At 41.8% G+C, this 12565-nt stretch overlaps 1 protein-coding gene across 3 annotated transcripts in view; it reads right to left on the reverse strand.

Moving 5' to 3' along the window:
- fras1 (Fraser extracellular matrix complex subunit 1) overlaps positions 1 to 12565 on the reverse strand; it is a 314451-nt gene that overhangs the window by 4739 nt on the left and 297147 nt on the right. For all 3 annotated transcript variants that reach the window (XM_037777425.1, XM_037777424.1, XM_037777423.1), the window contains 20 exons: positions 11182 to 11341; positions 10814 to 10982; positions 10334 to 10580; positions 9645 to 9989; positions 8355 to 8515; positions 7281 to 7428; positions 6975 to 7180; positions 6726 to 6882; positions 6409 to 6609; positions 6121 to 6308; positions 5456 to 5731; positions 4828 to 5060; positions 4566 to 4726; positions 3852 to 4066; positions 2937 to 3087; positions 1693 to 1800; positions 1317 to 1476; positions 1046 to 1162; positions 764 to 930; positions 236 to 441 (listed from right to left, as the gene is read on the reverse strand). In XM_037777425.1, coding sequence (XP_037633353.1) covers positions 236 to 441; positions 764 to 930; positions 1046 to 1162; positions 1317 to 1476; positions 1693 to 1800; positions 2937 to 3087; positions 3852 to 4066; positions 4566 to 4726; positions 4828 to 5060; positions 5456 to 5731; positions 6121 to 6308; positions 6409 to 6609; positions 6726 to 6882; positions 6975 to 7180; positions 7281 to 7428; positions 8355 to 8515; positions 9645 to 9989; positions 10334 to 10580; positions 10814 to 10982; positions 11182 to 11341 — 3776 coding nt within the window. The remainder of the gene's footprint in view (positions 1 to 235; positions 442 to 763; positions 931 to 1045; positions 1163 to 1316; positions 1477 to 1692; positions 1801 to 2936; positions 3088 to 3851; positions 4067 to 4565; positions 4727 to 4827; positions 5061 to 5455; positions 5732 to 6120; positions 6309 to 6408; positions 6610 to 6725; positions 6883 to 6974; positions 7181 to 7280; positions 7429 to 8354; positions 8516 to 9644; positions 9990 to 10333; positions 10581 to 10813; positions 10983 to 11181; positions 11342 to 12565) is intronic.

The following is a 12565-nucleotide window of genomic DNA, read 5'->3' on the forward strand; positions in this document are numbered from 1 at the left end:
TTATAATACAAGTGATTTGTTTTATCCTTTATTTGTTTCTAGCGACCTTCAGCTGTCATGTTAAACCTGTTTATTATCTGAACACTGGAGCTCTGTGGTAACACAGTGTGAATCCTCAGTATGTGTGTGTTTAATATTTAATAATGATCTTATTTACCCCCAGGCAGGCAGACACATCATGCATTTTGAATAAACGCTCTTTAAACATGCACCAGAGTGACAGAACTATCCGTACCAGCAGCAGGAAGCGGTGTTTGAGGTGCTTGTTGGGCTGGATGCAGCCGTACTGCGGCCCCTCGTTGTACAGCGTCCCCGTGGGGTCGAAGAAGGGGACGTATCCGTCCCTGCCGGTGCACAGGTACACCTTCTCCAGCTGCAGCTTGTAGGCTGCGTTCAGGTTCTGCTCCGGGTTCCACAACACCCTGCCGTACAGAGTCTGGCCTGCAGGGGGCAGCAGAGGGACGGATTCATTTTATTAGTTTATGAGCATAAAACAACTCAAACCTTCTTCATCTGTAACTTAAATGAAGATTACTTTATTATCTTGGTGGAGCAACACCGAAAGGCCTCACAAATGTAAAGGAAATTAGAGGATTTAATATACACAATAAACATGTATTTGCAGGTCACATGATGAATAAGATATGTCTGTTTATGATTTAAAAAATATGATTCATATCCAGGATATTTGTATGATATTTTGTCAAATAAATCACCACCTCCGTCGCTGTTATTCAGACAAAAATGATGTTATGCCACTTACCCATGGAGAACGCTCCCTTGTAGTCCATCTCATTCATGGAGACATCGGTGGCGGCCGGGTCCATCATGAACACCTTCTCGTTGTTGCACAGCTGGAACTCCGTGTTGAGGGAGTAAACCACGGGAACGGGCCGGTTGGTCTGCTGGAAGGCGATCGGCACCAGAAACCTGTCGGACAACAACAACAACACAAGTTCAGGACTCAAGTACATTCCTTTGTTGCACCACCAGGCTGTTTAAAATCTGTCATTATCAAAGTGTTTGGACGTCAGCGGGGACGTACTTCTCTGGAGCGTGAGCCGTGCAGGACAGAGGTTTGTCCCCGGGGTCGATCCAGGGCTGAGTGGGCTGGACGGTGCAGGGGACCAAAAAGACGGTGTACTCTCCAGAATAGTCCTTCCTGTTGAAGGAATCACAGTGAGACAGACAACACGACATGATTATAACCAAGGTACAGTAAGGAACACTAAAGAACTGATATAAAGAGCAGATAAAAACCTTCAGAAGTCAAACATATTTGAGGAGGAAATGAGGATCAGGATGAACCGACTGACCTGCTGTAGGAGCTGGTGGCCCTCCACAGCTGGTACGGCGAGTCAAAGGTCTGAGCACTCCACAGCAGCTGGATGTCGAACTCTATGCCTCCCAGGTGGTCGGGAGCCATCAGGTGGGACTTGTGGCCCGGCAGCGTGTGGTGTTCAAGGACAAACTGACCTGGAGGAAAGACAAACAGAAGAACAATTAGACAGAGAAATGTGTTTTTTATGCTTTTAAGTGGACACCAAAAGACTCCTCTATTGCTCTTCATCTATAAGTCCATGAAGTCAACAAAGTATATGTGTTGTGTTAATAAGACAATGAACGCTTTCTAAAGAAAAAGTCCAGACTTTTCTTGGACCTGAACATCTGTGGTGGACGTTGTGAACTGACCTCTGAATTTGGCGTGGGTTTTAAACTCAATCACCAGTCGTCCGTCTTCTCTGATGTAGATCCTGATGATCTGCAGTCTGGCTGAGAGGACGCTGTCAGTCTGGATACCTGCAGGTAGAAAACACCAACCAGGGAGGTCAGAAGTCACATCAAGATTAAAGCAGACGTGCAACACTGATCAGATAAATAAAACAACACAATAGGATATCGATTATTTCACATACCCTGTCAGAAGTTTGCAAACATGGACCGAATGCACCTCTGAATTAATATTTACAGTAATGAACGTATAAAAAAAACATGTGAACTCTATCAAGTTGTATATTTTCATCCTGCATCTCCTCAGTTTATATCCAGTATAACTACCGGGAATACTACCTAACCACAATATACATAAAACCCAATTCATATCTATGTATGCTGAACCTTTTCTGCTCTGTTTTCATGATTACTGCCTGGGAAAATGAAGATTTGCTATTATTTTTTAGTTCAAAATAGTTCAACTTTAATTGACTTTGGACTCCAGCAGACCAAGACGATGATCGCTTTATCTTGGAGAAAAATGGATATACCTTTGATACATGATGGGTGAAGGAGATGGTATCTTGTGTCATATTGGAGAGACTGACTTACATAACAAGAGGAAGGGCAGGAGGATTTGTAAAAGTGTGGAAAATTCTATTGGAGTTTGTTGGACGTCAAGGTGCACAGTCATTTTGAAATGGTTATGTTTTGTTGAGTGTTTCTATGCTGTTTTTTTCTGCTTTTTTGTTATCTGATGTGTTTTTATTTTATTTTTTGTTAAATATGTGAAAACCACGACTACATGTTTCATTGTTTAATTTTATTATTACTATTATTATTATTATTATTATTATTATTATTATTATTATTATTATTATTATTATTATTATTATTATAATCATTATTATTGTCTTTTTGCAAATGTGAAATATATGCAAATTTTGATAACAATATTGTAAAAAAAAAGAAAAAAGATTTGCTGTTTTTAGTAGCTTTCTGCTATAAATGTTCTCATTCAAGTGTCTTTGAGTCCCTGAAAAGCGCTATATAAGTTGAATTTATTATTATTATTATTATCATCACTTGGTTGACATTCTAGAGATTTAGTTTTGTAACACACAGATTTGGTTAAACTGAAATAGGTGCATGTAGAGCCAGAAGAAATGCATAAAGTAACTTTGCATCATAAAGAGATAAACTCCAGTTCATGAGTTCCCGACCTGTCCTCCAGAGCACGGTGTCGTAGAAGAAGGAGAACTCCATCTCGGTGTGATGCTCCAGAGAGGCCCAGCCTCTCGGTGCCGTCACGTAGATGTAGGACACGTAGAGAGGAACCTGCACCGTCAGGAAGGACTGAGCCGAGTCACGAACCTGGAACAACAACAGCAGCAGCATACTTTAGTGTTGGTTCTCCACCTGCAGGCTGGGGCCCCTCAGAGGTCATATCAGGGTTTGAGCGACTATTTCATACAGAATATCTTTTACAAATATGATGCAGTAGGATCGATGTTCACAGATAAAAATATACAGATTTATGTTTCAAATTCTCTCCACCAAGGACCCTGAGTTTATTTGTTTTTCTTGTCTGTCAGCATTTTCTAGGAAAGTATAATTCTGTGAGAATTATCTGACAGTTAGGCCTTGAGCTAAATCACAACTGATTAAGCCCGACAGTTCATTCTTGACCTTCACCTCCACTCAAGCTCCGTTTCCTCGGTACTGCATGCTGCATGTTGTTGCCAAGGTCAAAAATGGACTGTCAAACTCTGCTTAAAAGTTAAGAAGTCCCAAAAGTGCTCTGAATAATATAAGTTTCATGACAACTAATCAAACTTGTGATGATGAAGGCTGTGTGATCGGGTCAAAAAACCCCAGAAACAAGTGAGTAGTGGATCTTGAGTGGAGTTCTATCAACAACATTTTAATGTGATCCAGATTTAGATTTTAGTCTGAATCTTGTAGCTTGAAATATACAGAAGGCGTTATGAATCTTTAGGTGTAAGATCAGGTTGGAAATCTGCTCAGTTGAGGTGTCTACATAGGCACGGAGGCTACATAGTTCAGCAGATTTAAACTGTAGAGAGACAAAGATTTCCTTCATGACTCAAACTGTCCCCTTGACTGTTCTTACGTACCTGGAAATCGGCGGTGACGGAGCCCCCGCAGACGTCGATGAGCTCCGTCATGTCGTAGTAGGCGTCAAAGGTCCAGATGCAGCTCTTGAGGTTGAGGTGCTTGTAGAACTGGATGCTCTTGGCCTCTCGGACGTTGGGGTTGAACTGGTAGGGCCGGTCGTAACCGGGACCCAGAGAGATGCTGTCGTAGGACACGTCGTCCAGGAAACCGGCCTCTGTGGGAAGAACGGCGGCAAAGTTTGAGCCGTGATCACAGAAAATAATCGTTTCTCATTTAAACAAAGATCTGGTAAAAGTTTATATTGAAAGTAACTATATAAACAATATTTCTGCCAGATGATAATTCTCCATAAAACAGAGCTACCGAGTTATAGTCACTCCAGAAAACTTTTATTTGAACACAGCCTACCTGGTTTTCTGTGGCTAAAGTGAAATAAAACACTACGAGGTGTCAATATATAGAAAAATAACAGATTCTTTACATGTAATTTATTCATTATTTTCATTTATCAGGACACTTTGCATGTATTATCAGCTGGTAAAGCTGCCCATTGAGGAATTGCAGCATTTTCCACTATTGTATTAATTCTAAATTACTCTGGCTCTGTAAAATGTCACGTAAATGATATTTATTTAATATCCTGCAGGTGTCTCTGTGTTTCATCTCCTGTTTCAGCTCTGATGTTAAGAGGACTGTGTGTTTGTGTGACTGACCGGAGACTCCCTGCAGGTCTTTGAGGGTCACCAGGTTGGAGCAGACGTGCTGCTGCCTGTAGATGGACTCTGACAGCAGGAAGTGCAGGTTGTGCAGCGGCATGGTGGACACCAGCGGCAGCATGCCGTCCTGATGGGGGATCTGCACTGAGATATGGATGCTAAACAAGAACACACAGAGAAAGAGACATTAACAAACAATACATAAAGTTTTGGTCAAGACTTTTATCTAATTAAAGGGCAGGTCCATCTAATTACTCACCGGTTGGGGTGCTCCTTGTGCTTGACGTCCAGGTATTTGAGCGTGGCGATGAAGGACTGAGCCTGGAAGCCCCTGGCGGTTCCCGTGGTAACAGGCGTGTGGCAGATGGAGCCCTCTGTGCCGATGGTGGCGATGTTGCTCCTCAGCGGCGTTCCAAGGTGACCCGACTTATCCCTGGCCTGAGCAACGCAGCGGACGTGGAAGCGACGACTGAAATAAATGCTGTCCAGGACCTGAGAGGGACAGAGGAGGACAGAGGAGGACAGAGGAGGACAGAGGAGTGGATGAGACAAAAGAGGGGGAAAAGGCTGTTCTGGGCTTTTCTTCTAATGCATTTCACCAATTTATAGCTCCATCTCAGCTGTCTAGCTGCTGCCTTTATCATAATGTTAAAACTGGTCATGTTGTACTTGTGATGTTACATTAAAAGGATAGTTCTGGTGTTTTGAAGTGGGTTTTTTTGAGGTACTTCTCCATAGTCAATGTATTACCTACAATAGAGGAAGAAACAGACCTGCCATCTACTGTAGGTAAATACACTGACTATGGAGAAGTACCTCACACAACCCCACTGAGAAACACCTGAACTATCCCTCTAAACTACTCCTTTTCAGAAATCCCAACTCACCATATGGTTGATGCCGGTATACGGGGTGGTGTCCGTGACTGTCTCGAAGGGGGACCGGGCGCCGCTGGTGTCGGTGGGCGCCGCCACTTCCCAGGAGAAGTGAACCTGGGTCTGGTTGATGCCGGCCTCCTCGCAGCGCTCCTTCATCACAGAGTACTTGGGGTAGTGAGGGTCGCAGGGGGTGACGCACACCAGAGGGTAACCCGGAGACGGCGTCTTCTTGCTGCCTTCCTTGGTCACCTCCTGGACGTGGTCGTAGTCGGCGAGAGAGACCACCTGAGGAGGAAGCCGCAGGATGACGTTTTTATGTGGAATTCATTTAATCAATTCTTGAGTTAAATTTAGCACCAAATCTACGTAACAAATGGTATCAACCCAAAAATTGCTGCAACAACTTATGATACATAATAGACTAGAGCATGAGTATCATATACTTCTATCATAAGGTTCTAAACCCTTATACACTTTCACAGTTTATTCAGATTTTATGACTAGAACAACTTGACCCACAGTGCTGAGCTGCATCTCAAATTAATCTTCAGGTTCCCAGCTTTCAGATGATGTACACCACTTCTATGTGACATCTACTGCTGACCTGCTATCTCCCCCTAAAAAAGACAAAAACTGGTCTACTGTGGGTCTCAGAGGGTTAAAACATTTCTTACGATAGGCGTGGCCGGGAGGATGAGGCTGCCTGAAGCCTGCTGGTCCAGAATGGTCACTGTTGCCGTGGTGATCTCCCCGAGCACCGCCTCCACAGGGTCGTCAGGGCCGAGGACCAGTGAGAAAGACTCGTGCCACTCCCTGTCCTCATTGGACAGAATCTCCACTTTGAACAGGACGTGGTCCATCCCTACGGAGGGACGCAGAGCGAAAAGACATAATTAATCTCCCATACAAACATATAAATAAAAACAATCTGGATTAGTCCCGTGTGAATGTTCAGCACTGACCAGGGGTGAATTTGAGCACTCGGCTCTTGGGGTTGTAGTCGACTCCAGACTGGGCCGATCCGTCCCGGGTGCTGCAGCGGATCTTGGAGGTCCGGTCCAGATCCCCCCCGCGGATCACCTTGATGTTGAGCACCTCGATGCCATCGGGACCAGGAGGCTCTCTGACCTGGTAGGACGCCTGCTCAAACTCAATGGTGGGAGCTGGAGGAAGAGGAGAGGAGGAAAGGTCAAAGTGATGACCAGAACAGAACTAACTTGTGAGCCAAACGCATGTTATTGTGCATATCTGTTATTTTTTCATTGAGGCGCCTGCTTACCATCTTCATCATTGGTGATGGTGATGGTGACAATGTCGCTAGCGCCCGCCATGGCGCCGCTCCAGTGGTCCCCCAGCGGTGTCCCAAGATGCACCTGGAACTCCTCTTCGGGCTCAAAAACAGAGTCATCGTTGATGTGAACGCTGCAGTTTTTCACCTGGAAAACAAACAAAACATTTGAATGTGCAGGTAGAAAACATACAAACTGACTTAATCTACCTAACATAAACGTTTTGCAGTGAATTCTACCTTCTCTCCTTTGAGGAAAATGATGCGCGACTCGTCAGCGTTCCTCCTCTCCTCGAAGTCGTCCATCACCATGGCTGACATGGTGCGAGTGAAACAACGCACCGACGACTTGAAGGACAGGTCTCCCGTACGGATGATGGGGATGTGCAGGACGCTGTCTCTCTCCTTCACAGTGTAGGCGCTCTTCTCAAACTGCATGCTGGGAACTGAGAGAGGGGAAGATGGCTGTGAGAAAGCTGAGTACGTATGTGAGGTATGTGAGAAGGTGAACATTTTAAAGTCTGTGGTGTTCTCTTGTGTACGTACTGTCCTGGAAGGTGTCCGTGATGACGACGTTGGCTTCGTAGGGCTCTTGGAGGACGGCACCCTGAGGAGAACTGAGGAACACCACGAACGACTCAGATCCTTCGATGGACGGGTTCTGGACGTCGTCCATGATGGTCAAACTGCAGGTCTGTAACAAAGGAGGCCAGAGTGTTAGCAAGTTTTATACAGGTGTTTGAGGTCAGGTCTGTTGTTTCAAAGGTATGGAGGAAGGACACCTCGTCTTTAGTTCAATATGGTATTTTATGGCTTATAAAATTACCTCCACCAAGTGCCAAGTGTATATCTACGATGATGTATTTGGGCCATTGTAGGTAAAAAAAAAAAAATACGGAGGTGGGGAGGGGGGTAATATTATGAGACAAAATTCAGAATTTCTGAGATGAAAGTCGTAAATCGATGAGTAAAAAAACTTACAAATTTACAAAAAAAACTTGTATTAAAGATGTAAATCTATGAGAAAAAAAATCTGAATTTTATGAAAAAAAACTCACAATTTTAAGAGAAAAAACTTTTAATATTATGAGAAAAAATAACATATACTCATATAATTTATATAATATTCTCTGAGATTATAAAGTCATAAATTTGAGAAAAAAAACTCAGAAATTCTCTGAGATCAAACTCTCAAATTTCCGAGAAAAATTTGTTTTTGAAAAGTTTTTTTTTTTAAGTAAGGGTACTTTGCAATCAGATTTAGCAATTAGGAAATACTTGTGATTTTAGCCTAGATATCGCCACGTTATATAATGTTTAACCCCCTCTCTAACGTGTGTGGGTGTCTGTGATGCGATGAGATTGATTTTGCAAAGTGAAGGGATGTGGTTCCTTCAAGTTTTCTTCTCAGAAATTTACCACTTACATCTCAATCTCTTTTTTTTTTTACCTGCAATGGCCCTAATATGTCTTCATACATATGATCAAATATGTATGTTTATATATATATATCATAAGGCTAAAAGCACCCTAGTATGCCCCTCATACTGCCTTTGATGGACTCGTTGGAGATGTCCTGAAACATTTATCGTCCTGTAGGAGAGAAGTCTCTGTCCTTACCTCCTCAGTTCTTCCAGGTTTGAACTCCACCTTCTTGGAGCTGGGGATGTAGTCGACTCCCGGGCTGGCTGAGGGGGGGTCTGAAGGTCGGGTGGCACACCACACGGAGGTCAGCGAGGACAGGTCACTGCCGTGGCGCAGCACTGTTATTTCTATTGTGCCTGTAGTTTAGAGATAAACAGGAAACACAGGTTTAAATAATGTGGAAAGAATCAGACTTTCTGTACCTTCAAAATGTATACTGGGTATTTAGTCAGGACCACCAGGGTCCAGGATGAGCCTCAATAGTTTTGGTTTGCAAAGTCTGCTTTGGTCTGCAACCTTAGAATGATTTAAGTCGTAAACTAATAGAAGCAGAATGCCGCGAATTTTGCTGTAATTAATTATGCTGACGGTTCAATGCATGGTTGATGCCTTCATCCAAGATTAAAGCTACATACGTCACCCCTGCAAACTCCACCCTGAACTCTCAGAAAGTACTACCCCCCAACCAGGGCCTTTTTGAAGGGTAAAAATTAATTAATTAATTTAGACCCTGGTCCCCACGGGTGAAATGCAATGAGTTCCTCAAACGGTTCCTAGTTCCTGGGGAAAGTTCCTGGGGAAAGTTCCTGGGGAAAGTTCCTGCGGTCGAAAAGGGGGCTAAAGTCAGAGTAAACAACAAGAAGAGAGATAGAATGAAAGCAGAAGAGGCTTTATTAGAGAGTTGAGGGTGGAGGGGACTCTGTCCACATAAATCTTTCTTACTGAGTAATATATGATATTAGCTTTCAAGTTAAAATGCTGCTACAAGTGATTCCAAATATATATATATATATATATATATATATATAAATGTCAACACACTTAAAAGCAGTAGCCTGTTGTGCTAATTAATAAAAGAAGCAACTATCAAATCTGTGTTTCCCATTTCAAAACATGCTCTCTGCTCCAAAATAAATGAAAAGACTAAAATGCACAGACTAACTTGAAAAAATTGTATAATAACCTTGTTCGTACAAATGAGCTGCGTAAATGTTCAGGGAGCATGCTTACAGTCTGTTTCATGTGTAGAGAAACGGTAGGGGGTCCACAGAAACAAGAAATGAATGCTGCACCCTTGATGATCTTGGATTTTGCCATTATGAAACTTCTCTTTCCAATAATTTCCCCACAGAGATCATTACATTTTCACATTTATCTTAAATATTACAGCTACGAAATGTCATTTGAAAAATGTTGTAACTTCAAAGACCTTCTCTTGTGGATGGAGATGAAAGAAAGAAAAGAGAATCATATGACGACTCATACCAGCGTCTTCACTGAACGTAAAGGTGGCGTTCCCAAGAGTAACCGTGGACGCGTCGTTGGGTCCGTCGATGACGACCTTGGCCGACATCACGTCCCCCATGCGGGCGTTGTCCGAGGCGTCCGACAGCACCAGCTCGAACTCCTCCGACAGCTCGTACTCGCTGTCGTCGATGAGCTTGACGTCGCAGGTGGACATACTGACGCCGGGGCCGAAGATGACGCGGTTGTCGTCGGACATGCCGCGGCTCTTGTAGTCGGAGCCGGACTCCAGAGCGTGGAGGCTGCTGCCCTGAGCCGTCTTGGCCACGGTGTAGCAGAGTGCCGACACGGTGCTGGAGGTGTCACCTGAGCGGGAACGAAGCGAGAGAGGGAGGGTCACTGCTGGTCATATTTTGGCTTCCATACCTCTCCGGGTATCTCTTTTGGGGTTTTAATCAGTGCGCTCTGTGCCAAACTAAAGACATGTTTGCTGGATTTACTGTACTTGTAAAAGTCTGGTATTTTTTGTCTTATCTTTAGGTAACACTTCACTCAGTGTGAGAATCATATGGCCTTAAAGAAGTGTTGCAACAAGCAGATATGGAATATAGGTGCAAATATGTCAAATATGTGAAAAGAACCGTATGGGAAAGTCCATTTCATTTAAACAAAAATGAAATGGTTAATAGTTAGAGAGGTTAATTCGTTACCTTTTCTCTCGATGGGAGCGTGGATGAATCCGGTGCTCTCGTTGACGTGGTACGTCTTCTTATCAAACTGCAGAGTCGGTTCATCCTCGGTGTCGTTGATGTTGACGAAGCCGCGCGTGTTCCCGCCCAGCAGCGCGTACACGGGCATGCTGAGCTCAACGTGGAAGCTCTCGGTCCCCTCAAACACCTTGTCGTCGTTGATGACTATGGTGCACACCTTGGTGTCCTCGCGCTCATCGAACTGGACCTGTGAATTAACGGGACAGTTAGTGGGCAATAATGGACAACATATCACATCATATCGCTCTCAGTTATTGAATTTAATACCAATGTCATACATATATATAAAAAAGCTTAAAACATCAAGTCAAAGCCAGAGGTAGAAGAAGCCGGAAGTTTTGATATTTTGTTTATTTGAAATTTCCTGAACAACACTGAAAATAAAATGAAAACACTTTGACGTTGGTGAAACACGGTTACCTGTCCGGCATATTCCACGTAGTCCTGCTGGCCTGGACGGGACCCGACGCTGCTGGTGGACGTGGCGCTGCCCTGTTCGGTGCGACAGAGCACGATGGCGTACTGGTTGAGGTTGCCTGTTCGCTTCACCGTCACCGCCACCGTGCCGGCCTTCTCACTCACGTTGTAGCTGTGGAAGCATCACAGGAAGTGACAGGTTATATACGTTTAGGATGCTGGACAGGAACTGACTGGTATGACTTTTGGAAATGGGAGTTTCTGGGTAAAATAATGTTATTTCAGGAAAACTTTCTGTGAGTAAATTCTCCAACAGTGAAGGGACAGATGTTGGTTTTGGTAAACACCTCACACATCGTCGTGATACGGACCTTTTGTGCTCGAAGCTGATGAGAGACCACTGGATGTGGAAGACGTTGTCGCTGACCACGTTTGGTTTGCTGTCTTTGACCAGGAACTTGAAATTGTCCATTGTTTCCTGAACGTTCTCCTGATGCAGCACGTAGCGGATCAGACCCAGGTTGATATCGGCTAGAGAGAAACAAGGTCACATTAATAATCATAAAACACCTGAATGCCATGTCATGTCACTCTGACCTGACTGTCCCTACAGGGATCAAATCTTAACAATAAGATCTCTGTGAAATAAGGATTACATATAATCTGCAGCCTCTGGCCTTTTTCCATTGTTTTAGAGAAATATAAAAAGTTGAAAATGAAAATGAATGTCATCATTGGCACATTTCTACCTGCCAGAGGAGGTTAGAGAAAAGGAATGACTTTGTATTTGAGGGCTGAATATGGAGGAAGGAACCTGCCAAGATAAAAAATAAATTTAATGGCTCAATAAATGAATAAATATGTCATTATATGTAGCAAAAATAATATTAGAAATAAATGTAGCCATTAATTAATTGATCAAATGTGACATAGATTGATATTTCTGTTTTAATTTGCTTTTGTATTTATTCATCATTATATTAAGATAATAATTATAGTACTTATAATACTTACTTACTTACTTACTAAATAATAATAATAATAATAATAATAATAATAATAATGTATTTATCTATCAGTTCCTTTATCTATTTACTCTTCTGTTTAATTTTCCCTTTTATTTTTTTATGTATTTATGTTTATTCATTTTTAAAATTTATTTATTTATGTTCGCACTTATTCCATTTTTAAATGTATTTATTTTTGCATTTAATTTTTATTTATTTATTTATTTTTAATTAATTAATTTAGTTTTGTAATTATTTTTAAATTATTTATTTCAAATTCATTTTAAATGTTTGTATTTATTTATGCATTATGTATTTAAAACTTAATAACAATAATAATAATAAAAATAATAATAACAATAACAATAATAATACTTCTGTATTTATTTATCTTTGAATTTATTCATTTTTCTATTTACTCTTCTGTTTAATTTTCCCTTTTACTTTTTTTATGTATTTATGTTTATTCATTTTTAAAATTTATTTATTTATGTTCGCACTTATTCTTTATTTATTTCATATTTATTTTAAATGTATGTATTTATTTATTTATTTATTTATTGATGTTTGTACATTTTCTCTTTGCATTTCACCTCTTATTTATTTCCCCAAACATATTTATTTATGTATTCTTCTCTTTATACATTTCTTTCATAGCTGAAAGCCAAAAGAAGGAATGAGAGTCTCCGTGCTAGAAAGATGTTGAAATGACCTTCAGGAAGTTCAGAATAAACATTTGCAGTGATGA

This window comes from Sebastes umbrosus, chromosome 8 (genome assembly GCF_015220745.1).
Source record: "Sebastes umbrosus isolate fSebUmb1 chromosome 8, fSebUmb1.pri, whole genome shotgun sequence".
Taxonomy (NCBI): domain Eukaryota; kingdom Metazoa; phylum Chordata; class Actinopteri; order Perciformes; family Sebastidae; genus Sebastes; species Sebastes umbrosus.